The 25,462-nt window shown below is 30.1% G+C and overlaps 2 protein-coding genes across 2 annotated transcripts in view; one reads left to right on the top strand and one right to left on the bottom strand.

Annotated features, from left to right (window-relative positions):
- Positions 1–18,082, bottom strand: part of LOC129959949 (peroxisomal trans-2-enoyl-CoA reductase-like) — a 37,025-nt gene extending 18,943 nt beyond the window's left edge. The window contains exons 1-3 of the mRNA XM_056072866.1: positions 17,356–18,082; positions 9,620–9,750; positions 2,299–2,464 (exon numbers count right to left, since the gene is read on the bottom strand). Of these exons, the coding sequence (XP_055928841.1) occupies positions 2,299–2,464; positions 9,620–9,750; positions 17,356–17,476 (418 nt within the window). The 5' untranslated portion in view covers positions 17,477–18,082. The remainder of the gene's footprint in view (positions 1–2,298; positions 2,465–9,619; positions 9,751–17,355) is intronic.
- A 1,722-nt stretch (positions 18,083–19,804) lies between these two features.
- On the top strand, positions 19,805–24,094 carry LOC129959785 (uncharacterized). Its single transcript, XM_056072677.1, has 5 exons — positions 19,805–20,068; positions 21,443–22,726; positions 22,811–23,038; positions 23,120–23,400; positions 23,983–24,094. Exons 1-5 carry the CDS (start codon positions 19,805–19,807, stop codon positions 24,092–24,094), a joined length of 2,169 nt encoding a protein of 722 aa, XP_055928652.1.
- The last annotated feature ends 1,368 nt before the right edge of the window (positions 24,095–25,462 follow it).

The raw sequence follows: 25,462 nt of genomic DNA, 5'->3' as shown, positions 1-25,462 counted from the left end.
AATAAGCTATAAGCTTTCTTTCACCTTTAACTGAGCCACACAAAGAAAGTTTCATATAATCCATTCATTTCGAAATTTTCTAATATTATCTAACTGTTGTAATAGCTATAATAACTATAGTAATGAAAAATTTAAAAATCTATGATATATATCTATATGATATCAGAAAAAAATCATTATGATGACAGATAATTTCCTAATTAGTCATATAATCAAAAGATTGAATGTTCACAAAAATTACATAGAATAGAAAATTATTCCATATAAAAATTGTCCATATTATTAGTAAAATTGATAAAAACTTTAGATTGCAAATTCAATTATTTTAAGAATGCAAATAAGTGCTTGGTTGAAACTAATCAGATTAATAAAGAAAGGGGGGAAAAACAATTTGCTTATAATTTCCATGAATAACATTTATTCTCAAAGTATTAATAGCAGGGAATAATCCTCACATTAGTAGGCCAACCAGTAAGGCTGAATAAATGGATTTTTGTAGATAATAAAATGGGTACTATGAAACACACAATGTCCCATTATGAACATCACATGTACACAAGTTAGCAGTTCCATTGCTAACAACAGAACTGCTAACTTGCTCACTTTTATGGGAATTTTTCACCCCTATATACAAGGATGCTCTCCATCCCCTCCCCTCGCCCACTTCTGAGGACTTAACATTAATCATTTATATAAAATTTACAGGAAAATCATGAAGACTGTTTAGCACACATGCAAAAATCAAAAACTATTTAACACATATGCAAAGATCAAAAACTATTTAACACATATGAAATCAAATCAACAATAAATTAAATTTAAGATGAATTGTAAATAGCAATTAGCTTACAGACAAAAAACCAATATGTCTCTTTGCTCAAATTTTCCTTCAATCAAATGTTAAGAAATGCTGCATTTGTTGCCTTAAATCTTCAAAATTCAACTGATATTTTATCTTTTTGAGTCCCACATAACAAATGGATAATAATACCTTATAAAATTAGCCGAATAATAATTCAATGCAAAAGCAGTACGCTTTTTCAATATATTTATTCTAAAAACGGACTTTATCATAAACAGAATAAGATAAAATGAATACCAGTTTAAATTCCAAAAGAAAGGATAAGAATCAGAAAACTGATCCCTCAGAATTAATGCACATTAAAAGTGATATTACAGGGTGGCCAGCAGACCGGGAATCGTTGGGGAATACCGGGAAGTCAAGAAAAATCAAGGAAAAGGACTGGAATTTTTTTTAAAAAGCGCTAATTCTTATAGAACATGATAATTCTCTGGTATTATTTCATAAGTAGAATGGAACATCAATGGAGGGAAATTTCTTAAATAACCTGGAAATGTCAAGGAAATTCAAACAGCAGAAAAGCTGTCCACCCTGTATTAGCTAGGAAAAAATCTTATCATAAAACCATGTCAAATATATCAGCACATTTGATAGATTTAAAGAAATCTGTAATCCTTTAATCTTAAACTTTAATTCTACAATTTCAAATGAATTTACTTTCAAATAAGTTCAGTTTGATAACAAAGCAATAGCAAGCTGATAGTTGTGATGACAGTGGGCTATATAATTCCCACAGCAAAGTCGAACGAATAGAACTGCATGAACAAACCGCTACAATTAAAGACAACATTTCATACCCAGACCTATAGAGAAGCAAATGATAATTGCATGCATGAAAGGTATCGGATTTCAGAGTAACGACGACAGTAACAGGCGACAGGGGAGAGTGGTCCTACGATGGGTCGAATGGCAAATTTACGACCATATCTGTAAGGTAGCGGGCCATAGGAACGTATCTTTAGACATACCTTATTTCCATTTTGGTGAAATAAATGTCTGCAAAAGCGTGGAGGGTTTCCGTCTCTGACAGCGAAATTGCCCCACACAGAGCAATTTTTGTTTGTGAGCAATTCGCATCTTTTGCGTGCACACTACCATCTCCCCACATATAAAAAAAATATATTAATGAAATTTGCATCTCAAAAATGATAAATTTCGATTTAAAAAAAAAAAAAAAAAAAAACGAAAATTCCCATTTTCGAGAAAAAGTGTCATGTCTGATAACATGCAAGATTAGTTATCATATTAAAAGAATTAACTCCAGAAATGGTAAAATTCACGGAAATTGAATAAATGATAATGGTGCTTAACAAAAAACTAAACGAAAACCGACTAGTTAATAAATTAACTTAAACACGTTTTTATCATGAAATATTAAATGTAAGTAATAAAAATTAAGGACATTTAGGAGCACACACACAGAGAGAGAGAATTACCTTCTTTAGATAAAAGAAAAGGTCCTTTTAAATTTGTTTCCACAACTGCATCCCATCCTCTACTAGTAATGTCAGCAGCAGGAGAAAGAAATTGACCTCCTCCATTGTTGACTAAAAAATCTATTTTGCCATATCTTTTTAAAGTTTCTGCTACTAAATTTTGCACCTACAATTAAAAAAGTAATTACCAGTTCACTAACAATTACAAAAAGCACAAAAAATAGTCAATAAGCTGATTTTTTTTTTAAATGTTACCTTAAAAATTAGCATTTCCGACGTATCAAATACTCACAGATGAAAAAATAAATTATCTACTACAAAAACTCATATCCGTTTGCAGCACTTGTGCTTCGTAACAATTTCTAAATGGATGATGCATAAGGCGGAGCATCATTGTTAGAGGAAGGGAAAAAAACTGAGACAACAGCTTATTTCTATACTGCAAAAATCAGGAATGTAGCTGCACAAGTGGTGTGTTAATCATCCAGATTTAGTCTAGGAGAAAACTATAACTTTTCAAATCCAACCGAAACTAAAGCATTGGAAGTTGCCTGGAAACCTTCAGAGAATAGTTTTTCCTTTACCATCGTGACGTTTAGTACCTCTTACACCGTGAGAAATATACTTTCAACAATTGATTCGTTAAATCTATTAGGCCCGGTAATAGCAAAAGCTAAAATGTTCATGCAAACCCTATGGTATTTAAAGATTGATTGGAAAGATCCTCTTCCAGAATGACATAAGTTTTTAGTTTAACTCGAAAATATTAACAAAAGATCGATAGGCTGTAATCGTAGAGACAAATACCATCAAAATTCACAAGTTTGTAGATGCATCCTGAATGCTGTTTCCCCCCTTTCTTTCTTTTTTTTTTCTTTCCGTATGCAGTTTATTGCAAATCTCAAAATACAGCAAGAGAAACTCTTCTGATATTGGGGGCCAGCAAATCAAGAGTAACTCTACTTAAGAGTCTTACAACACGAAAGCTTGAGCTGTGTTTCACCATCTTACTATCAAAGTTAGCTAAAAGAGTGCTGGAAGCCCTTAAACTAGTTGCTATCTGTGGAGCAATTCAACTGTTGTCTTATCCTGAATTCAGAAAGATTTGATTGATCAGAAATGCTTTTGGCAAACAGACATTCGACTATTCAAGAGTTTATCAAATATTAATCAATACCATCACGTTCCATCTGATACCAAGAGGACTAGATCCAGAGAAAATTCTAAATTATTGATTTTTGTGGTTGGTCTGTCTTTTCTCCAAAGCTGCAGTGAATAATAATGAAACGTAATAACAAGAATTACAGGGCAATTCAGCAGAGGCGGCATTAGCAGGAGAGCGATTGACCCCCTGTCACCCCCCCCCACGACGAGAAATTAAGAGTTTTGTCGGCAAAAGTTTTCACCACTTCAGGACAGTTGTGATGAGCTGGGCATTAACTAATATGATAATTTAAAAACCATCTTAAAGTTAATATACTTTAAGGACTGTTCTAGATGACCCATCTCTGTCACATATCCGTAAATACATAGGTAGTGTTCGTTTTAAGGATGATAATTTTACCGTTGACTCAACCAAAATAAGCAGAAAGAATATATATATATATATATATATATATATATATATATATATATATTTTAATTTCAATTTAATTAATTTCCAAGATTTTATCTTAATTTAGCCCAGAGTAACTTCATTCTAAAATATTCTCTTATTTCGTGATCCAATTCCATTTTCGGTTTAATTAATCCCTTTGTAAAAATAATGCGCCATCAGTACTACGTATCAAATGAAAGCGATACTTTTGCCCTTGTCTAAGGTCACTCCAGCGGAGCGTGGCCGGAAATCCTATGTTATATAAGGCAAGTCATCATCTGTTCGTCCCCTTTTTTTTCCCCCTTTTCTTACTTCTGTGTGTGCCGCGCTGCGTTTTCTTGTATATAATCATGTCTGCCACTCGGAATAGAATAAAACGAATTTAAAAATACCAGGTCTCTTCACTGTTTCGAACCTGCATTCTACTTCAATCAAAATATGTTACATTATATATATATATATATATATATATATATATATATATATATATATATATATATATATATATATATATATATATATATAATACTTTTCGGAATCCTGTCGGCTCTTTAATATGTAACATTATTTTATGTGAAGCAGAATGCAGTTTGAAGACAGTGAAGATACTTTTTACATTTTTAAAATACTTTTTAATATCCATCGGGAAAGCATAATTATTTACAAGCAGGGACGCGGACAAGACGTCCGCCACAGCGCAGACAAAAGCCGAAGTGGGGAAAAAGGCCGAAATAAATTATCCCTCGCCTTATATAACCTTAGATATTGATAGGGAAAATATTTCTTCATTGTGTTAATATATTAATAAGATTCTGATAGGGATTTCTGACACATGTCAATCACATGTAAGGGAAACACAGGGAACTTTTAAGAAAGAATGTGCTTACTGGACATTTTTACCCCTTCACGCCGAGCGTGTGAAAATATCGGCGTTTAGCTGACTAAGCAATTTTATAAAGCTTCTCTTGAATTAATTAAGTAGAGAAAGTGGAATTGGATCACGAAATAAGAGAATATTTTAGAATGAAGTTACTACGGGCTAAATTAAGATAAAATCTTGGAAATTAACTAAGTTGAAATTAAAGTTTAAAATATCATTACATATATATATATATATATATATATATATATATATATATACACACACACAGTGGTTTCTGTGGATGATTTTGGTTTAAGAGATGATGATTTCTTTGATAATACTGTTCTCGGTCCTTAATATTAAGTTTCCTGTCATCTTTAATTACTTTATGTAAAATTCCTTGCATTGTTCCAATGGCGTTCTACCATTCCATTTGACAGTGGATATGTGGGAGAGAAGATTGCATGTTCAATATCATATGTTTTAGCAAACTTGACAAATTATTTGCTGTCAAAAGGAGTACTATTGTTTGAATGCAATCTGCATGGAATATCATGTGTTAGAAATATTTGCCTCAGTGCATTTATTACCGGCACAGCTGACTTCAGCGTCAGCTTTTTAATTTCAATGAATTTCTAATGATAATCAGTACAAAATAGATAGTCTGTTTTCTATAGATACATAAAATGAATAGAAATTTCTTCCCATGGAAGTGAAGATACTTTATACGGTATGAGGGTTCTCCTTCACATTGAGTCACTGACATTGTTGACATATTGAAAAAGAATTAAAAAGCTTCTGGTTGTCCTCACAAAAGGCCAATATACATTTGTAAACGCTATATTAATACAGGATGTTATACCTTCAGATGCAAATGTATATTCTGCAAAATATCGGCTTTCATTAGAGCTCTGGCAGCTAATCTTTTCCCAGAAAAATCAAATCATTGCAGTAATGTAATTCTGTTTTTTAATCCCACAAATGTTAAGCTTTTTCTAAAATTTCTTTAAAATTTTCCGGCCAAACGTTTTCTATATATTTTTTCATTAGAATCAGCACAGTATCTTCTTTAGTGGCTTTCTTCAAAATTTTTGTCTTCTGAACAGAATTTAAAATTGTTTCAGCCTCCAAGAAGCCTGTGTCTTCACTGCATTCTAATGGACTTTTGATAAAGCTTCTACAATACATAGTTTTTCACCCAGTTTATGTTTCAACTGAAAAGTTTATTTATATAATTCTAGTGCCATTCGTGGCATTTCTTCCCTGTATGGTAATCAAACTTGGTTCATTTTTCCCCCCCTCATTTCTTTCAAATTACAGCAAGAGGAAATTATCTCTCTCTTATCAGCACTATTTTTCTGTTGGTAGAATTCTCATTGCAAACCAATAGTCCAGTTGAATTATTAAACAAAGTTCAAAAAGATTTAAGTTCTTGAGTTGCTATCCAAAACAGGCCTCTAGAACTCAAATATGTTACCAGATTAAGAGTGGAGTGCAGTGGAGCAGGAAAAATGCAACATCGGTTTTTTACAATCACATAAAAGATTATGAATGTGACAGGAAAATTTTAAATTGAAAAGGCATCGATAATAAAAATATTTATACAATGAGCTGTTGAATTTTAAGGTTGGTTAATCATATAAAGAATAAATTTTCGAAAAGATAAATTTGGAAAAAAAAATTACTTTTGTTTAAATTTGAGAGAAAATTTTGTTATTTCATTTAAAGATGTGTTAAACGAAAGATCTGCATTCGTTTTCGAAAAAATCAACTCTGTCGAAAAAAAAAAAAAAAAAAACAGATGAAAAATGACTATAAGTCCTTTAATATCTATCCAAACTCGCAGATCGAAGGGGAAAAATTCTGTTCAGAATATGCTATTCTACGAATTCAGATAGTATAATACTAGTCAATTGTCAGAAAAATGTGTGAAAATGAAACTTTGAAAAGAAAAAAAAAAACTTACTTAGTGGTAATTGGTTTTCGAAAATTGTTAAATAGTAATGATCCCATGCGTAACTGTCATGGGAAAATGTGTTCAGACAAAATAATTCAGACGAAATGTTCAAATTTAATTTTCACTTCCTTTTTCTGAAAACTATTATAATGACATCTGATATTGTAGGACAACATTTTAGGAATAGGATTTTTTTTTTTTTTTTTTTAATTTCTGTCCACGAATTGAAAAATGTATAAATATTTAGCTTATTTTTCAGAGTTTTCAAGGACCTAATGAAAAAGCAAGCTTTTTTCCCGGCCTTGAATACGGAATTCAATTCAAAGAGTTTTTAAGAGCTGTGGGAATCTTGTGTGGGAAGAAGCCACAGGTATCGAACATATGAATTATACTACACTGCAATTTGCTGCCACTACTGCGGTAAGGAAATAACTAATGGAAAAGCACAGGAAAGTTACCCATCTTCATACGAATTATTGAGAATAAAAGTCAAGCGTCAAATTGGAAGAAACCGAGATGAAACATTTTAATGAATTCTGATGAGCAAGATAAGATTTCAAACAAATTTTAACTTGTGCAAACAGGGAAATGCCTCTAGATAATTTTTGTTAAAGTTATCTTATATTCTCTGAAGAAGCAGATTCCGCAATTTTGCAGTTTCATGAGAAAAGACTAATCCCTTCCATGTACTTCCATAGTAAATCTAACTGGGAAAAGGGCTCATAAAAAGAACAGTCAGAAATGTCATTTTCTTTGCATGTCACATAAGACGAATATGGTAATATGTTGAAGGTCATTGTAAATCAAGAGGCACAATTGTTAGCCAATCCCACCAAGACTTATTAAATACAATCGACGAGTAGATATTAGTTTAAAAAATTTATTTTTACCCTAATAACTTATTAATATTAATATATATACTCTTTTATTATTTAAAAGCATTATTAATAAGTTATGTCTTTTAAATTTTATAATAAACATGTAACTATTGTTTAATTTTAAGAATTTCATTACATATTTAAAATTTAAATTTAAAAATATAAATATTTTCTTTTGGTGTACATATTTTAAATTATTATATTTTTAAAATTCTATTTATGTTTAATATTTAATTCATAATTGTGTTCTAATTATTTTTCTAATAATAATTCTATTATTTCAGTTAATTAACTGTTCCAAATTTAAAAAAAAAATTGCTACAGCAAAACACATTTTATCTATTTTAAATCCTCTCAATATTTTATACTTAATAAATATAACAAGGAAAGGTAAACAAAAAACATTAGAAATACTTTTATTCCAGATAAAGGTAAGAAATAATATACATAGATAGTTAAAAACATACAATGCATGCTAACAGCATTACCAAGGCAGAACGGTGGGCTAGGATTGGATGGCACTATATTGACCTGAAACTGTATATCAAGTCAATACAATATCACCTGATCTAACATAGTCAAGGATATAATCTGTTGATATCAATTGAGTCCGTTAACTGATGCCAAGTGTCTGATATTTTTGGTCTGTATTAGTCTTGTGTACTTGATGCAGTACCAAATTGCCACTTTATAATTAAAAGCTACTTTTGGAAATGATTAATTTCATTTCCCAAAAAACTGTTGAGATATTTCCTCAGAAAGTCATTCTAATTCTTAAAGAACCTGCATCTATTATAAATTAGAGACTACAAATCTACTATAAATTTACATTCTTTTACTGATATTTCAGAAGATTCTTTTCTTTATATTTTTTTATTGAGAAGATTAATTTTAGTACTAATGATAGACTTAGTAGAGATGCAACATTTAAGAAAAAGAATATGATAAGGTAGGGTATTTTAAGGTTTAAGTTTTTGGAAAGAATATTTTAGCCTAATTTCAAAATAAAGTAAAAATAAAAAAGCACGTGGGCTCAAAATTGGTGAAGCAGTGTTGATAAGAGACAATGGTAGAAAAAAAAATGCAATGAAAAAAACTTGCACCACCAGATTAAAAACATAGAGTGAAATTCCCTTGAAACTATTGCAGTATATTTAGTCTTTGGAAATATATATGCTAATGAAACTAATTTTCTTATAAAATGCAAGATGAAAAGTACTGTAAACGAAACTGCAAAGTAAAGACAATTTCTCCAACACTTCTTCCAATACTAAAATCATTGGATGTAAATTTATAAATCCTGAGCAATATATTCAAGCTCTTTATAAACTTGATTTATTTAATCAGATTGCATAGGTTTTTGAGTTGTAGTACCTTTTCAGAAACAGAGGAGGGTGTGAGAAATCTGCCCCTCCAGAAAAACAAATTGAAGAAGCCAGACAGTCCTTGGAGTCTACACAGTCATGCTCCATTATTATTCAAATAAAAAACAAAACTCTGATGTATACAAATGTAATTGCATGTTCTCTTGGTATCTGTGATGTGAAAATTATATATTTAAAATGTGTTGTGCCAAAATTAAATATAATTTCAAAAATGTAAATGATTGTGTTGCTGCTTGACTAATTATTTCAAGTAATTCACCAGATAAAAGGAGAATCGAGTAAATTTAATGGCCCTGCTTAATTGAGATTTCTGAAAGAAAATATTTAATACACATAAGTAACAAACTCTGCTCTTTCAAGTGGAAAAAATTCAAAACATTTTGCAATGGTCTATCTATTAACCAATTTAAGACTTTTAACTCCATTTATCCAGAAATTTGACTATAACAGTGAAGTTTACATACAAATGGCTACAAATCAACAATAAGAGTAAATCCGTTGAAAAGAAAAATTATTAAGAGGAATAATTCAAAGAAAAAAACTGCTTCAATAAGATGACTAAAAATTCCAATTATATTAACCATAATATGAAATAATAACAAAAGTAATTTCATAAAACAAAGAACAATAAATCTAGCATACCTCATTTTCTTTCCTGATATCACAAACAATGCTGCACACATCTGGAGCTCTATCTTTCAAAAGAACACACATTTTATCAACAGCTTTTGAAAGAATTTCCTTTTTTCTGGATGCTATAATCACTTTACAGCCTATAAGAAATAAATAAATAAAAAAAAATTAGAAATAATTTTATAGTAAAACTTTTCCAAAGTTTCAAACCTCAGATCAATAATTCTTTGTTGCAATGTAGAGATTTTTTTTAAAAATCAGATTATATCTATAAATTAATGAAGGAAGAATTTGTAAAACTTTTAAAAATGAAAATTTCATTCCTAGCATTAAAAAGATATTGCTGAAGGGATCTATAAATACTAATACTTTTTCCTATAATTCATATCAAGCCCTGATTAAAGTTTCAAAAATATAATAATATGTATGCATATTCCGTGCTAAAGTAAATGCATAATGAACTACCAAGGGCAACATCATTGAAGTAATAATGCTCTAAAAAGTTATACAAAACGCTGACTAAAAATGTACTGAATAGTTTGAGCACAAGTCTTGTGCTTACATGGCAAAAGTCATGTTTCATTACGCTGTTCCAAGCATTTGATGGGTCCACAGGATCATGGTGACATGCAAAATGATAGTTACAAACTTAAGATATTTGCAAGCATCTCACAGTGATTAAAAAAAAATACTTAAAAGATGTTTAAAAAAAACAAGCAGTTTAAAAGTGAAACACAAGATAAAATTGTAAAAGGCAAGGCTAAAGAGATTATATCAAGAATGAATTAATACACAAAAAAGCAAAATGATACTATCTATAACTGAAATGATTAAAAGAAAGATAAATGCTCTCTTAATGGGAATTATAATGCAGAATTAATTTCCTTCTCTCTCCTAAATAAACAAAGGATAGAAAGGAAAAAAGGCATTTCTCTATAACTCTATTCACAAAAATATCTTGAAAAAACTCTTTTTACAAAATTATTTTTTTATTACCACCTTAAAATTCTTTGATTATTAATATAATTAGACCAAAACTTTGCATAATGGATTCTATCTAGCATAAATATATAAATTTATCTTTCATGTATAAACTGAATACTTTCTGCTTCAAATCAATAACCGAAATGTATGCCTTTAAGAAATTTCATAAAGAAAGATTCACTTGAGCTTTGCACCAAAAACTGTTCCTTATCATGATCTCCTAATTTAAGAATGAAAGTTTCTATATGCTAAATGAAATGAATTCTTTAATTTGAATGTTTAACTTTTAAATCAAGTAAACAAAACATTTTCAATGTTCTGATAATATCCTATCAATAGAAAGATTTAATATTAATCTTCAATAACAATGCATATTCCTTTTTCAAACCAATCCATTAATTCATAAATGTTTTATCAATGATCAAAAAAAGCAATAAAAATATTTCAGAAAATTTAAAGTTTAATTATTAACAAGTAAATATAAATTTGAACATTCCAATTAACCAAATTTGAGACAATTATTTAAAAATTGGTCAAATAAAAAAGAAAATCAAATTATATATCATTGACTATCCATTACCATATATAATCTTAGGACTTCCAGATTGTAGTTTATATAAATTAGTTATAGATTGTGATAAAAATAAAATATATTAAATGAAAAAAAAATTACAAACCTGCATACCAAAAATAATCCATTGTTTTTGCATACTGTTGAAAATAATAACACTGGTGATAATAAGGTCAAGGTAGTGAATACCTCAGAGGAAATTTTTCCACCTCTAATTGTAAACAAACTATCTGAACCTGTGTTATATCTTCTGTTACAATATTCTCATATGTTTGCAAAAAATAAATATGATGTTGGCAAAATAAGAATGGAACTCTCTAAAATAATTTTAACATCTGATTTACCAGTTTCAGAAAGGGCTTATAGAACCTCTGCTACTGATGAAATAGAAATAAATAAGCAAATCAAAAATTTGTTAACTGCCAGTTTAATAAAAGAAACTACCCGCAATTATTCCTCTCCTGTAACTTTAGCACATAAAAGAGACGAAAATAGAAAAAGTCATCTATGTATTGATTAAAGTAAAATTAATTCCCTTTGCAAATCTGCCTAAAATAGATACTTTATTAGATAAATTAAGTACTGCCAAAGTTTTTTTCAACTTTGGATCTTGCATCTGGCTATTGGCACATATCCTTACATGAACAAGATAAATATAAATTGGCATTTGCAACTATTGAAGGTTTATACGAATTTCAAGTACTAACTTTTGGCTTTAAAAATTCACCTGCAATATTTAATAGTAATAATAATTCATAAAATTTCAAACAAACATAAATTTTCAAATTTTGCATGTCACTATTTTGATGATGTAGTAGTTTTCTCTAATTCATAAGAAGAATGCTATGATCATTTAAAACAGATTTTCCAAATATGTGAAGAAGAAAACATTAAATTAAAATTTTCTAAATGTGCATTTGCTCAAAATAAAATTAATTTCTTAAGGTATGAAGTCAAAGCAGGATGCATTTCTTCTGATTATCATAATATTGAAAGTATAAAATAGTTACAATCACCAAAACATGTTAAACAACTTCAAGGTTTCCTTGGTTCTGTAAATGTTTATCAGTGTACTGATTCTTATGCTAAAATTAGAGAATCCTTAAATAATCTTCTTAAAAAAAGATACACCATGGCAGTGGACTGAAGAATGTCAAAAAGTTTTTGAAGTGTTAGAAAATAAATTGGTAACTAAACCAGTGTTACAGCTATATAACCTTAATTAACTTCTTCATGTTTCTTGCGACACATCTCAAGTAATCATTGGAGCTTCTTAACAGCCTGAAGGTTCTAAAACAGTCTGACTGTTCTGGTAAATTACATCCTGTATCTCATCATTCAAGAATTTTATGCCCTTATGAAAAAATTATTGTATAACTGAATTGGAATGTTTAGTAATAGTAGATGCTCTTGATAAATTTTATAACTATTTACATAAAAAAAAAAATTCATAATTCATACCGATAATGCTGCTCTTGTTTGGCTTAAAAATTTAAAGGGAAGATTATTTTGTTGGTCTTTAAAATTCTGCATGTTTGATTATGGTTAAATATTTAAAGGAAACATCTAATGTTGAAACTGATATGTTATCAAGGCATCCTACTGCTCAATATCTCCAGCATTCTGTATATTTTTTGAAATTGGACAAGATAAAACACTATCAAGATTTAGAGACTTTGCATAATACTAAATATAAAAATTAATGATATACTTGTGGTTAAAAAGAAAAATTTGTTTAAAATAATTGTACCTTTTTCTCTTAGGAGAAAAGTTTTACAAAATGTGCATGTACCATTTGGGCATCCAGGCATTCAAAAAATGATAAATCTAATTACTCCTCAATATTATTGGCCTCATATTACTCAAGATATAGCACTTGTCAAACATTGTGATGTTTGTCAACTAAATAGAAAAGAAAAGGCTAAAAAGATTTGGCCTTTTACAGGCTGTGCCCCTCGCAGATTGTACTTTTGAATGTCTTTCTGTCAATACTGTTGGTGGATTTAATTATTATACCTCAATTAAAAAATTTCCTCACATGGTAACTAATCATACAACTATATATGTTTCGGTTTTTGTTTCCAAATTTGAAAATTCTGAAACTTATATTAATATATTAAAACAGATTTTCCAAATTGTTAACTGATAGAAATAGTGCTTTTACCTTACTTAAATTCAAGTATTTCCTCAGAAATTACAGTGTCAAACACCTGTTAACCTCCTCACATCAGCCACAAACTAATGGGAAATGTGAAAGAGTTCACCAGTCAATAATAACTAAATTAAAAGGCAAGGTCAATTCTTCTACTAAAATACCTTGGACAAGACTTTTAGAACAAGTAATCAATGAATGTAATTTAACACTCCATTCTGTTACAAAATTTTCTCCTGCATGTTTATTATTTGGCACTTTACCTTATTCTCCTTCCTTAAATCAATTCTACCCTCGAAGAAGCTAGAAAATTAGCAAAAGATAATATCCAAAAATATCATGATAAAAATAAAATATGATGCTAGATTCATAGATTCTCCTTTCAAACCTGGTGACATTGTAACATATGAGGAATTGTAGAAAATTATCTCCAGTTTTATCAGGTTCATATGAAATAGTAAATAAACTTTCAGATGTAAATTATGAAATATCTAAACCAAATGCATTAACAAACAAAGCTACTGATATTGTCCATGTGTCAAAATTAAGAACCTATTACCCACCTGAAAAATTAAAAATTAAGTCATGAATAATAATTAAAAAAAAAAACTTTTTATTACCCTATTTTTTTTTTTTTTTTTTTTTTTTCATTTTACACAAACCCCAACTGAGGTTAGCCCATTGTCTCTGCTCATAACAGTTTTTCTTTTTCTTCATGATGATTTTGTTATTGTGATAGATACAATCACAGAAAGTATTCAAAAATAATAGTCTTATTGAGATACCAGTATAGGGCCCACCTTTCAATTAATTTCTATCTCTTTTTATTTTTATTCCAGATATTTTTTTCTCTTTGATTATGAATATTCCTGAATGAGAGTAGAAAGAGAATAAGAATTACATTCCCCTTCTTGATGTCCTAACTTTTAGGTTATTGAGTGTCACCCACTATTAGAAATGCTAATTAGCTAACTAGTGGAGCAAATTCTCTTCTTTTCAAACTTACACATTTTTATACCATTTATTTCAGTATTAATGTTTATAAGAGTCTTTTGAATCTCATGTTTATTATTTTCAAATTTATTTGTTTTATATAAAATCATAACTATGTTAATATTATATTATTATATGAGTTCAATTTATTATTCCATTATTTTATGCCCTAATTGATAATTTTGTTGAGCCTTTTACTATTAAAGGACACTATGTGCAAGCATTCCCTAGAGACATTCCTCACCAAATTGAGACAATCAGCTGAGTTTCTGAAAATCCTGCAGAAAATCATTTTTACATTACACATTTTATTATTATTTTGTTAGTATTGTTGATTATTTGAGTTTACCTAATATTTTCACAAATCTATTACATGTTTACATCTAATTTCTTTATTGAAATGGTTTTTTATATTAATATAAAGGTAACGGAAACTTAGGTATTACTATTAATATGCATTTAAATTTTAATCTTCTACTTAGACAACACTGTAAGGTATAGTTTTATGTCAAAGGGGTCAACACACTTCCTCATCTTGTAGTGGTGGTAATGGTGTGTGGGGGGAGGGTGGTAATTATAATGATAATTTAATTAATTTCCAAATTTTTATCTTAATTTAACCCATATTGACTTCATTCTAAAATGGTCTCTTATTTCCTGATCTAATTCTACCTTTTTTATTTAACTAATGCTACAAAACTGTAAATTCAGCAAGTTCTCATGCTCCAAGTGAAGGGATAAAAATCCTTAAAGTTTGCAACATTCTTTTAATGGTATCTATATTTCCCTTTTCTAAGTCTACATGTGTCAAAGAAATCTCTATCAAAATTTCATTATAAAATCATCAAGGAAAAATTTTCTGTCTCCTTTGCTCTTGTCTTGTATAGTGATGCAGACTGTCATATCTTGTCGCTTCTTTCTTATACATAAATTCTACCTCCCGGGATGGAATAAATCAAGTTTAAAAATTCAAAAGTATCCATGCTTTGGCCATGCAATTGCTAAAAAATATGTTTTACTAAAAAAATATAAAAATATGTTATACTTGTAGATAAATGAAATTAACATGATTGAAAGTTTCATACTAATTAATATATTTAGTAAAAATCAGAAATTTATACACACATTATTATTGTTGTTTTTCTGATTACATAAATTGTTATTACTATTACATATTCTGTTACATGTGTTGTTTTTTATAATGCACATGGATATATAATGTTTTTGGTGATTCTATTTGTATATATACAAGCAAATCTCTTGCCCTTCCAACATAGGAACATGCAACATATAATTATCCACAAGAAAAACATAAATTCTCCAAACTCAATCTACATACTTCCAATGATTGAACTTGTGATTTGTTTATTGTTACTGTAAAAGCCAGTTTGATTGAAAATTGCAATAGTTTAAATTAGAATGGCATATCTATTGATATCCTTGGTATACATGGTTTTAGCACATCCTCTCCTCTGAATTTGTCAATTGTTGTATCAATAACATTATTAAATTATTTTTCAACTGCTAATGTAGTATTTACCATTGCAAAAACTTAATGGGTTAATGTTTTAAAAAAGAATGATAGGAACACCAAGCTTCAGATAAATAATATGGTGTAGCAATCCAGATAAATTAAGTGAATTTAAGAATTCAATTAGATAATTTATTGCTTCATCTTGATCTATAATATTATTTCATACATTATTTTAACAAAAATACTCAAGTTGTAGTACAAGCAATCTATGAGGAAAAATAGCTCAAGTGACACCTTCAATAGTAGCAATTTAATTTTACCATTTTAATAATATGCCCCAATGCATCATTTTTTAATTTTAATGCATTACAGTTTATATAAACTTTATTCATACTTTCCACATGATTTTGTCACATTTTAAATTTTTTTTAAATCAGATGCAAGATCACTTTGGTCTGTTTTCCCCATAATTCAATAATCCTGACACACTTTGTATTAAAATATTTAGAATGTGAAGGACATGGAATTTTTAAAATCATTTTGTTAAAAAATGCTTTCAACAATTTTTTTATACCTGATATATAAGTCATTTGAAGGTGAATAATGAAGCATTTTTCTATTTCAGTTCGTAATAATATTTACTACTTAAAAACTGTTTACTTAGATATTAAAATCAATTATTATGTTTTCAAAATTTAGTATAAGGCTCCAAATTATGTATTGCCTAAGGGCCCTTGCAGGGCTTAATCCAACCTTAATTATTATATACTATCAGCTAATACATTAAATTTTTTCCAGAATTTTAGAAAGTATCCATGTTTATCCTAATATACAATAGATATAATAAGAAAATAAAATAATTTTATTAGTACTATCTTTTGCTATGAGCAAAAAAGAAAGAAAATGTACTACAAATGCTTTAAAGTTAATAATCAAAAGTACCAGAAATTACTAATTCTTCAATATCTATAATCAATATACTTATATTCTTCATTTTTATTTCTCTTATAACAGAAATAAAAAAACATGGCCAATATTTAAAGTTTAATTTAAATATTTTACACAATTTTAAAAGTTCTTTGTTCCTGGAAAGCTTGAAGAAGTTTTAAAATCTTATGCATGATAATCTGCTGACAGTTTTCAATGATTGAAACTTGAATTTATTTAGAATTTTAATAATATTTAGAATGGATCAAACAATCTATGAATGAAGACAAGTTTGAATTTTATGCATTAAAGAAATTAATGTTCCCAATATGTCTTTTTAATATTAAAATTGAACATTCAAGACAGAAAAAGATATTTTGAGCAATATTCATTTTTTGTTATTTTATTTTTTAAAATTATTACAAAATAACTTAATTTTTTTTTACAAAAATTATCATATTAGAATTTTCTAGACATACATCAACAAAGATTTCCAACCTTTTTATAGAAATTCAGAATTAGTTTTAAATATGACCATCGATTAATTATTAAAAGATTTGTTTCATTTATGATTAAAGCAGATTCATTAGAAATTTCGCACTTACAGTATCCATTTTAATCAAAAGGAAAATAAATTTCCTCACCTAAATAAAGAAGCTCAATACTAATAGCTTTTCCGATTCCAGTACCTCCTCCAGTAACAATTGCGACTTTATCTTTAAACAAACCAGGTCTAAAAATACTCTGAATTTTAGATGAAGCCATATTAAAAACCTAATTCAAATTCAGCTAATGAAGCTTAAATAGGAGTTTTGAGTACAGCAAATTTCAAACGGAAATTATCACCAATTGCAGAAAATTTGAAAAACTTTCCTACATTATCGCTTGTTTTCCTTTTATAATCTCTGCTTTTCCCTCTCTCATTAGCAATTTAGGGATGAATCGTTTAGGGTTAAAGGTTGCTTTTTGTATTCAGTTGTATCAGAATCCTTTTTCCGACGTGTTTGTATTGCGTTGTACGTGAACACTTTTCTCGACATCGTCTTTGTGATATTCGTGTTTTGATTTTGTTAATCCGGCACAAGTTCCGGCACAAGTTTGTTAGTTCAGGAGCATACGCCGGAAAACAAACCTCCATTCCTTCCTCGACATCGATCATCAGCACTGAAGCAGTATTTGTATTTAAAATCAATGCTTACAAATTAGCTAAAAGCACGTGTTCAGGATTCTTTCATCTTCTGATTACTTAATATAAATCCCTTCTGTTAAATAGTTTCATGTTTTATAAACTTTCCTTTGTATGCATATTATTTCAGAGATACTTCCGTTAATGTACATAAGAGATGGTCGTTCGCGAGATGAACGAACTGAACCAGTTCGCCATTTTTTGTAAATGTCGTTCGTTCGCGAATGACTGTGTGTAACTTGTTATTTTCGATTGAAAACCATTCAGAATTGAGGTTTGTGCACAGGATGATCTTGCATTGTCGCTCGGCAAAAGAAGGGCAGTTGATAAATAAATCGACATGGTTAGAAGGTTTTTCTCTGTGATTTATGTTTCTTTCCGTCATTTAATAGATTAATTGGAGGGTTGAATGGGGGAGGGGATTTCATTGAGGTTAAAGCATTTTTGCTTTGAAATTATCGTTTCTTAGTAAGGTACTTCAGAGTGTTTTGACTGAAAGGCGCTATATTGAACTGGGGCCGAGGAATACGTGCACATATCATATATTCTGAAAATCCATTTTCAGACTATATGATTGCAGAGTAAAAATAATGTTTGTAGGAAATGAGAGATTATAGAAAAAAGTAATTTAAAAGAACTCGAATTTTGCTTATAAATCTATTGTATGCTTTAGGAATATTTCATCTAATAGTGTTATAATAAAATATATTAAATCAGAATTTTCTTTCTTTAGTTTTATCTGTTCTTTGATTTTTAAGAAAATACGTCGATTGATTTTTTTAAAGTTACAAGCATTGTTAGCAGAATATATTATTTATTTTGGAAGTAAAAATTAGTTATATCATTTTTTTTAGAACAGAAAGTGGTATGGATTTATTCGTTCGTTTTAATAAAATATTGGGAAACTTACTTAACACTAAAATAATAATATTCAAGCACTGCCAATTTACTCCCAAATGAGTAACATATATATTTTTCCTAACATTGAGTTATTTTTCATTTCAATAAAAAATATTTCCGAATAAAGAGTATTAGAATGTGGTTTCTCCGTAATTTGAAAAATTTATTCTACCATTTGCTACTAATTAAAAAGACGTGGCAATTTGTTCTTAGATGCAATGTAAGTATTATATTGGAAGAATTTTTAAAATATATATATATTTTTTACAATCAACTATTTTTACAATACGCTGTTTAAAAAAAATTATTTATTTAAACATGCAAGTAAGTTTTATTTGGTATTCAATTGTTTCGTATTTTCTTCTGATTTACAATTTAACAAAGAAGCATTTACATTAAGAGGGAAATGTTATGCTTTCTATAAAAAGCGTATATATTTAATTGTACAAATATAACGAAATAGATCAGAATTTCTTTCAAGTAATTATCTTTTTGACATATCTATTTTTTTGGTATGCAAATGTTATATGAAATTATAGACTTAGAAGCAGATGCTCAATATTTTTATTATTTCACAGTAAAAAGGAAAAACAGAATGACAAATATTGATTAAATTTCATTTTCATAGAGGGCATATAATGTTCTAATATTTGACTGGAAATGTCTAATAGCGGTTAATGTCTGTGTTACCGCCTTGTTGGCGCCTTTTGTAAGGAATGTGGCAAACCTACGCTGACTTGGCTTCAGCGATAAAATTATTGTAACCCTGCTGACATGGGGTCAGTTTGAAAAACAGTTTCGTACTGTGGAGTTCGTTGCGGGGTCGTTGCACCTCGATGAAATAAAAAGTTGGCTTTCGAATTGTCGTTTGATTTTTAAAAGAATACAGTCCACTTATTAAAAAATTGAATGAACCAGCTTAACTTATGGTAAATTCGTACCATAAAATTTGGTCCGCTCGCGGAGATTGAATTTTAATTAAATTTCGATTTGAATAGTAAATAATAATGGAGAAAGACATTACTTCGTTAAATAGGACTCGTGGTGGAATCAAGGCGCAAATAACTAGACTATTAACGTCAATAAAGGATCAGCAGTTTGAGGATGTTGAAATAGAAGAAATTGAAGTCAAGTTGGATAAAGTGCGTAAATTAAATCAACAGTTTGAACTTTTAAGACAAGACTACTATAAAGTTGTGAAAAGAGATGAAGATTTAGTGGAAATTGAAAATAGCTTCGAGGATATCGACTCGGATCTCCTAAAATTGGAGGTAAGCTTGAAAAAACTTTTTAATAATTGCATGCATGAAAATGGGAATGCAAAAATTAATAAATCTAATGATGTTAATATCAAGCTGCCAGAAATCCCATTACCAAAATTCTCGGGTAATTTTGAGGAATGGAACATTTTTAAAGCTCAATTTGATTCGTTAATTTCTTCTAACAAACAACTTTCAGAGTCGCAAAAGCTTTATTATTTACAATCATGCTTAGTTGGAAGTGCGGCTCGAATGATATCGAATGACGATACATTTCATTCCTTATTAAAAGCTTTGGAAGATAGATTTGATAATAAAAGACTTATTGTTAATACTCACATTAATGAAATATTTTCGATTGAAAAGTTGCACAATGAAAGTGCCAAAGATTTAAGATCATTAGTTGATCAATTACATAAACATTTAAGAGCTCTAAAATTATTGGATTTAGATTTGGATAAACTAAGTGAAGCTATGTTGATTAATATTATTATGCAGAAATTGGATAAAGAATCGCGTAAACAATTTGAAATGACTTTGACGTCAAATGAGCTAACTGATTGGGAAACCTTCATAAAATTTATTGAAAAAAGATGTCAAATTTTAGAAAATTTGCAAAGTAATATCGTTCAACCACCAAAATCGAAATTTATTTCCCAAAGTTCTAAACCACGTACTTTAGTAACAAAGGTAAATGACACTTCATCAAAGTGTCCTGTTTGTCGTCTACCAGCAAATCATCCTATCTATAAATGCAAAGGTTTTCTTGATTTAAATGCTGTGGAACGTTTTAATATGGTTAAAAAACTCTCCCTCTGTGTGTTGTGCTTAAAATCAGGGCACAAATTAGCTTTTTGTCGCCAATCTAAGTACTTGTGTAACATCTGCAATGGTAATCATAATTATCTCTTGCATAGACATAACAAACCTTCGATCGGAGGAGAAAATGTTACTCATTCCGAAGCAATTCCTTCGGAGCCGAGGGCTGATTTATCCCTCACAGATGTGACCTTGGCCGATTCACAGCATACTTCCTCTGCCTGCTTACTCATAAAAAATAAAAGCGTTCTACTTCCAACTGCAATAGTACTTATTCAGAATATTTATGGCCACTTCTCGAGGGCTAGAGTAATACTAGATAGTGCTTCTCAGGCAAATTTTGTAACAAAGCAGTTTGCTGACAGCGCGAATTTGCGAAAACAAAAAATAAATACATCGGTTTCTGGATTGGGAGGAATTTCTACTTCGATTGAATATGAGGCTGTTGCAAATATAGCCAACTGTAATGGATCTTTCTTTTTATCACAAACCTTTTTTGTAATAGATAAAATTACGGATATGGTTCCGGCAACAAATGTTAATTTAGAGAATTTAGAAATTCCACAGGTTATGCTTGGTGATCCGGAATTTACACGGAGTTCCAAAATTGATGCTCTTTTGGGTGCTGAAGCCTTCTTTGAAATTATCAAGGGTGAACAAATACGTTCATCTCTAAATTCATTAATATTTCAAAATACTGTATTTGGTTATGTCGCTGGTGGCTATGTAAATACAAATAATCAGGAGCCATGTACTAATTTATGTACTTTAGTTTCCCGAAATGAAAATATTGAAAAAGTAATAGAAAAATTCTGGTTAGTGGAAAATATTAGTGAAGAAAATACTATTCTTAGTAGTGAAGAAGAGTTTTGCGAGGCGCATTTTAAAGAAACCCACACCAGAAATAAGGATGGTCGATTCGTAGTTAAAATGCCGATGAAAGAAAGTTTCTTAGGTGATTCTAAAGCCTTAGCCAACGTTAGACTTAACCAAACAGTTAAGCGATTGCATAAGAATCCCATGATGAAAAATTTATATAAGGAGTTTATTGCAGAATATGAAAGTTTAGGTCATATGGAAAAAGTGAATAATGACATGTGTGAAGGATCGTATTATTTGCCGCATCATGGAGTTTACAAACCTGAAAACTCAACCACAAAATTAAGGGTTGTATTTAATGCCAGTGCCCCTAGTACATCGGGACAAAGTTTAAATGATTTGCTTCTTGCCGGTGCAGTGAAAGAAAATATTTTTGAAATAATGACTAGATTTAGGACTTATAAATACGCATTTACGGCAGATATTAAGAAGATGTACCGTCAAATATTAATTGATGAATCACAGAGAAATCTGCTAAAAATATTATGGAAGGATAATATGAATCAGTCTCCAACTACTTATCGCCTTAACACTGTCACTTACGGCACAAAATCGGCTCCATTTTTGGCCATTCGTTGTTTGAAGCAACTTGCTTTGGATGAAGCGAAAAAATTTCCGTTAGCTTCGCAAGTTACACTAACAGACGTGTATATGGACGATTTCGTCTCGGGTGCTGCTACTTTAGAAGCAGCCCAGGAATTACAAAGGCAGTTGATACAAATGCTGCAAACTTGTGGCATGGAGCTTCATAAATGGACTTCAAATTCCTCTGAACTCATAAATAATCGCTCTGAGGAAACTAACCAACAATATTTTCTCGTTGATCGACATTCTTCAGTAAAAGCTTTGGGTCTGAATTGGCAACCAAAAGAAGATTATTTTCTCTTTAAGGTAGACTTAAAGATCAAGCCTTTCTACACTAAAAGAGACGTATTATCTGTTATCGCTCGTTTATACGATCCATTAGGTCTCGTTGGTCCTGTTATCACAAAGGCCAAAATTTTTATGCAAAAATTATAGATCTAACAATTGAACTGGGAAGATACTCTCCCCCAGTCAATTCAGCCAGAATGGTCGAATTTTGTGACATCTTTGAAAGTCATCGAAAATCTCAAAATTCCTAGACATATCTTGACAGAATCTTATGAAAGAACTGTTATAGTAGGTTATGCTGATGCTTCTGAAGCTGCTTTCGGAGCGGTAGTTTACATGAAATCTATTATGGAAGATGGCACAGCTGTCAATAAACTTATTGCCAGTAAATCAAGAGTCGCTCCCATTAAAGTAATTTCGATCCCTCGTTTGGAGTTGTCAGCGTGTCTCCTTCTGTCGCAGTTGATAAAAAGAATTCGTCCTTCTCTTCAGATGCTAATCAGTGAAACAATCTGTTACACCGATTCAACAATTGCACTTGCCTGGATAAAGACACCTCCATATAAACTAAAAACTTTTGTCGCTACTCGAGTATCAAAGATACAAACTCTCGCAGAAAACTTCCAGTGGAAACATATTTCTTCCCAACTGAATCCTGCTGATGTAATATCTAGAGGTTTGAACCCTCGTGAACTCTTAACCAACGACTTATGGTGGTGTGGTCCTGACTATTTACCGGACTCTAAAAATTATTCTAGTGTTGAACTTGATGAGTCTGCAATTTCAGATGAACAATATCTGACTGAACTTAAATCACAGTCAAACATTAGTTTATCTTCTGTAAACAACATTTCATTTCTTGAGGATTTTTTAGCCATAAGTAATGACTATGTAAAATTAATTCGTGTATTTAGTTTTATTTGCAGGTTTTTATTCAATATTAAGAATAAAACAAAAATTACCGGTCCAATCACAAATAGTGAATTGGAAAGAGCAAAAAGGAAATTAATGGAGATTATTCAGGTAAGTGAATTTTATAAAGAGATAAAGGCCCTAAAAAACGGAGTAACTTTGAAGAAGGGTACTATAAGTCATTTAAATGCTTTTTTAGATGCAGACAATTTGTTAAGAGTAGGTGGTAGATTGGTTCATGCAGATGTAAGTTATAATTATAAACATCAGATAATACTGCCTAAAAAGCACAAAATTACCACTCTAATTTTCCAGTATTATCACTTAAAGAACTTTCACGCAGGACCTCAATCATTATTACATTTTGTTCGACAAGAATTTTGGCCCATTGGAGGCAAAAATATCGCAAGAAAGGTTGTGCATAACTGTATAACTTGTTTTAGGTGCAAACCTACTCCCTTAGACCAATTAATGGGGAATTTACCTCCAGAGCGAGTAAATCCCAACCCTGTATTTTCTAACACAGGTGTAGACTTTGCGGTCCATTTTTCATAAGGTACAAAAATCAAAGAAAGGGTAATTTACATAAGGTGTATGTAGCTATTTTCGTTTGCCTAGTTACTAAGGCTATACATCTTGAAATAGTTTTTGACTTGACATCACAAGCATTTATTGCTTGCTTGAAAAGATTCTTCTCACGTCGAGGGAAATGCTCAACTTTATTTAGTGATAATAGTAAAACCTTTATAGGAGCCAACAAAGAATTGAAAAAACTCGCTTCACTTGTTAATTTTCCTGATGAAAATTTATCAAGGTTTTTGGCAATGGAAAATATCTCCTGGAAATTTCTTCCCCCTCGGGCCCCTAATTTCGGAGGACTCTGGGAGTCTGGAGTTAAGTCCTTCAAGCATCATCTAAAAAGAACTGTTGCTGATGCAAAATTATTTTATGAGGAATTTTTAACTGTTATTACTCAAATAGAAGGCATCCTAAACTCAAGACCTATCTCACCTTTATCTTCCGATGCTTCGGATTTAGAACCATTAACTCCAGGCCATTTTTTAATAGGCAGGCCCATAAATTCTATCCCAGAGCCTTCAGTAATAAATGAACTAGACAGCAAATTAACCCGTTGGCAAAGACTAACAAAAATAGTAGAACAAATCTGGAAACGCTGGTCGATTGACTATCTAAATCATTTGCAAGACCGAAAAAAAATGGCGATTTTCAAAAAATAATATTAAGGAAAATGATATGGTTATACTAAAGGAGGATAACCTTCCACCTTTTAAATGGTGTCTTGGAAGAATAAGTCAAGTTATTCCCGGACAGGACGGCAAAATTCGTGTGGTAATTGTCAAAACTAAAAATGGTCATTTTAAAAGACCAATATCTAAAATTTGCCTCCTACCCATTCAGACTTGATTTTCTAATCTGTACATAAAAAAAAACTGTATATTATTCTGAACATATTCAAATGTTTATTTTCTATTTTTACATATTTAATTGTACATTTATGCTTTATACTTATTTATTTTTCTATGTCTTTTTTTATATATATTTTCATGTTTGAACTCGAAAAAAAATTTTTTGTTGTATATTGTGGATTATAACTTTGAATCTTGTATTGTAACTTGTGTTGCATAAACACGCAACGCGGGGCGGAATGTTACCGCCTTGTTGGCGCCTTTTGTAAGGAATGTGGCAAACCTACGCTGACTTGGCTTCAGCGATAAAATTATTGTAACCCTGCTGACATGGGGTCAGTTTGAAAAACAGTTTCGTACTGTGGAGTTCGTTGCGGGGTCGTTGCACCTCGATGAAATAAAAAGTTGGCTTTCGAATTGTCGTTTGATTTTTAAAAGAATACAGTCCACTTATTAAAAAATTAAATGAACCAGCTTAACTTATGGTAAATTCGTA

This window comes from Argiope bruennichi, chromosome X2, assembly GCF_947563725.1.
Source record: "Argiope bruennichi chromosome X2, qqArgBrue1.1, whole genome shotgun sequence".
In the NCBI taxonomy this organism is placed as follows: Eukaryota; Metazoa; Arthropoda; class Arachnida; order Araneae; family Araneidae; genus Argiope; species Argiope bruennichi.
The sequence above is the reverse complement of the archived record's forward strand: the minus strand, read 5'-3'. Positions and strand labels throughout refer to the sequence as shown.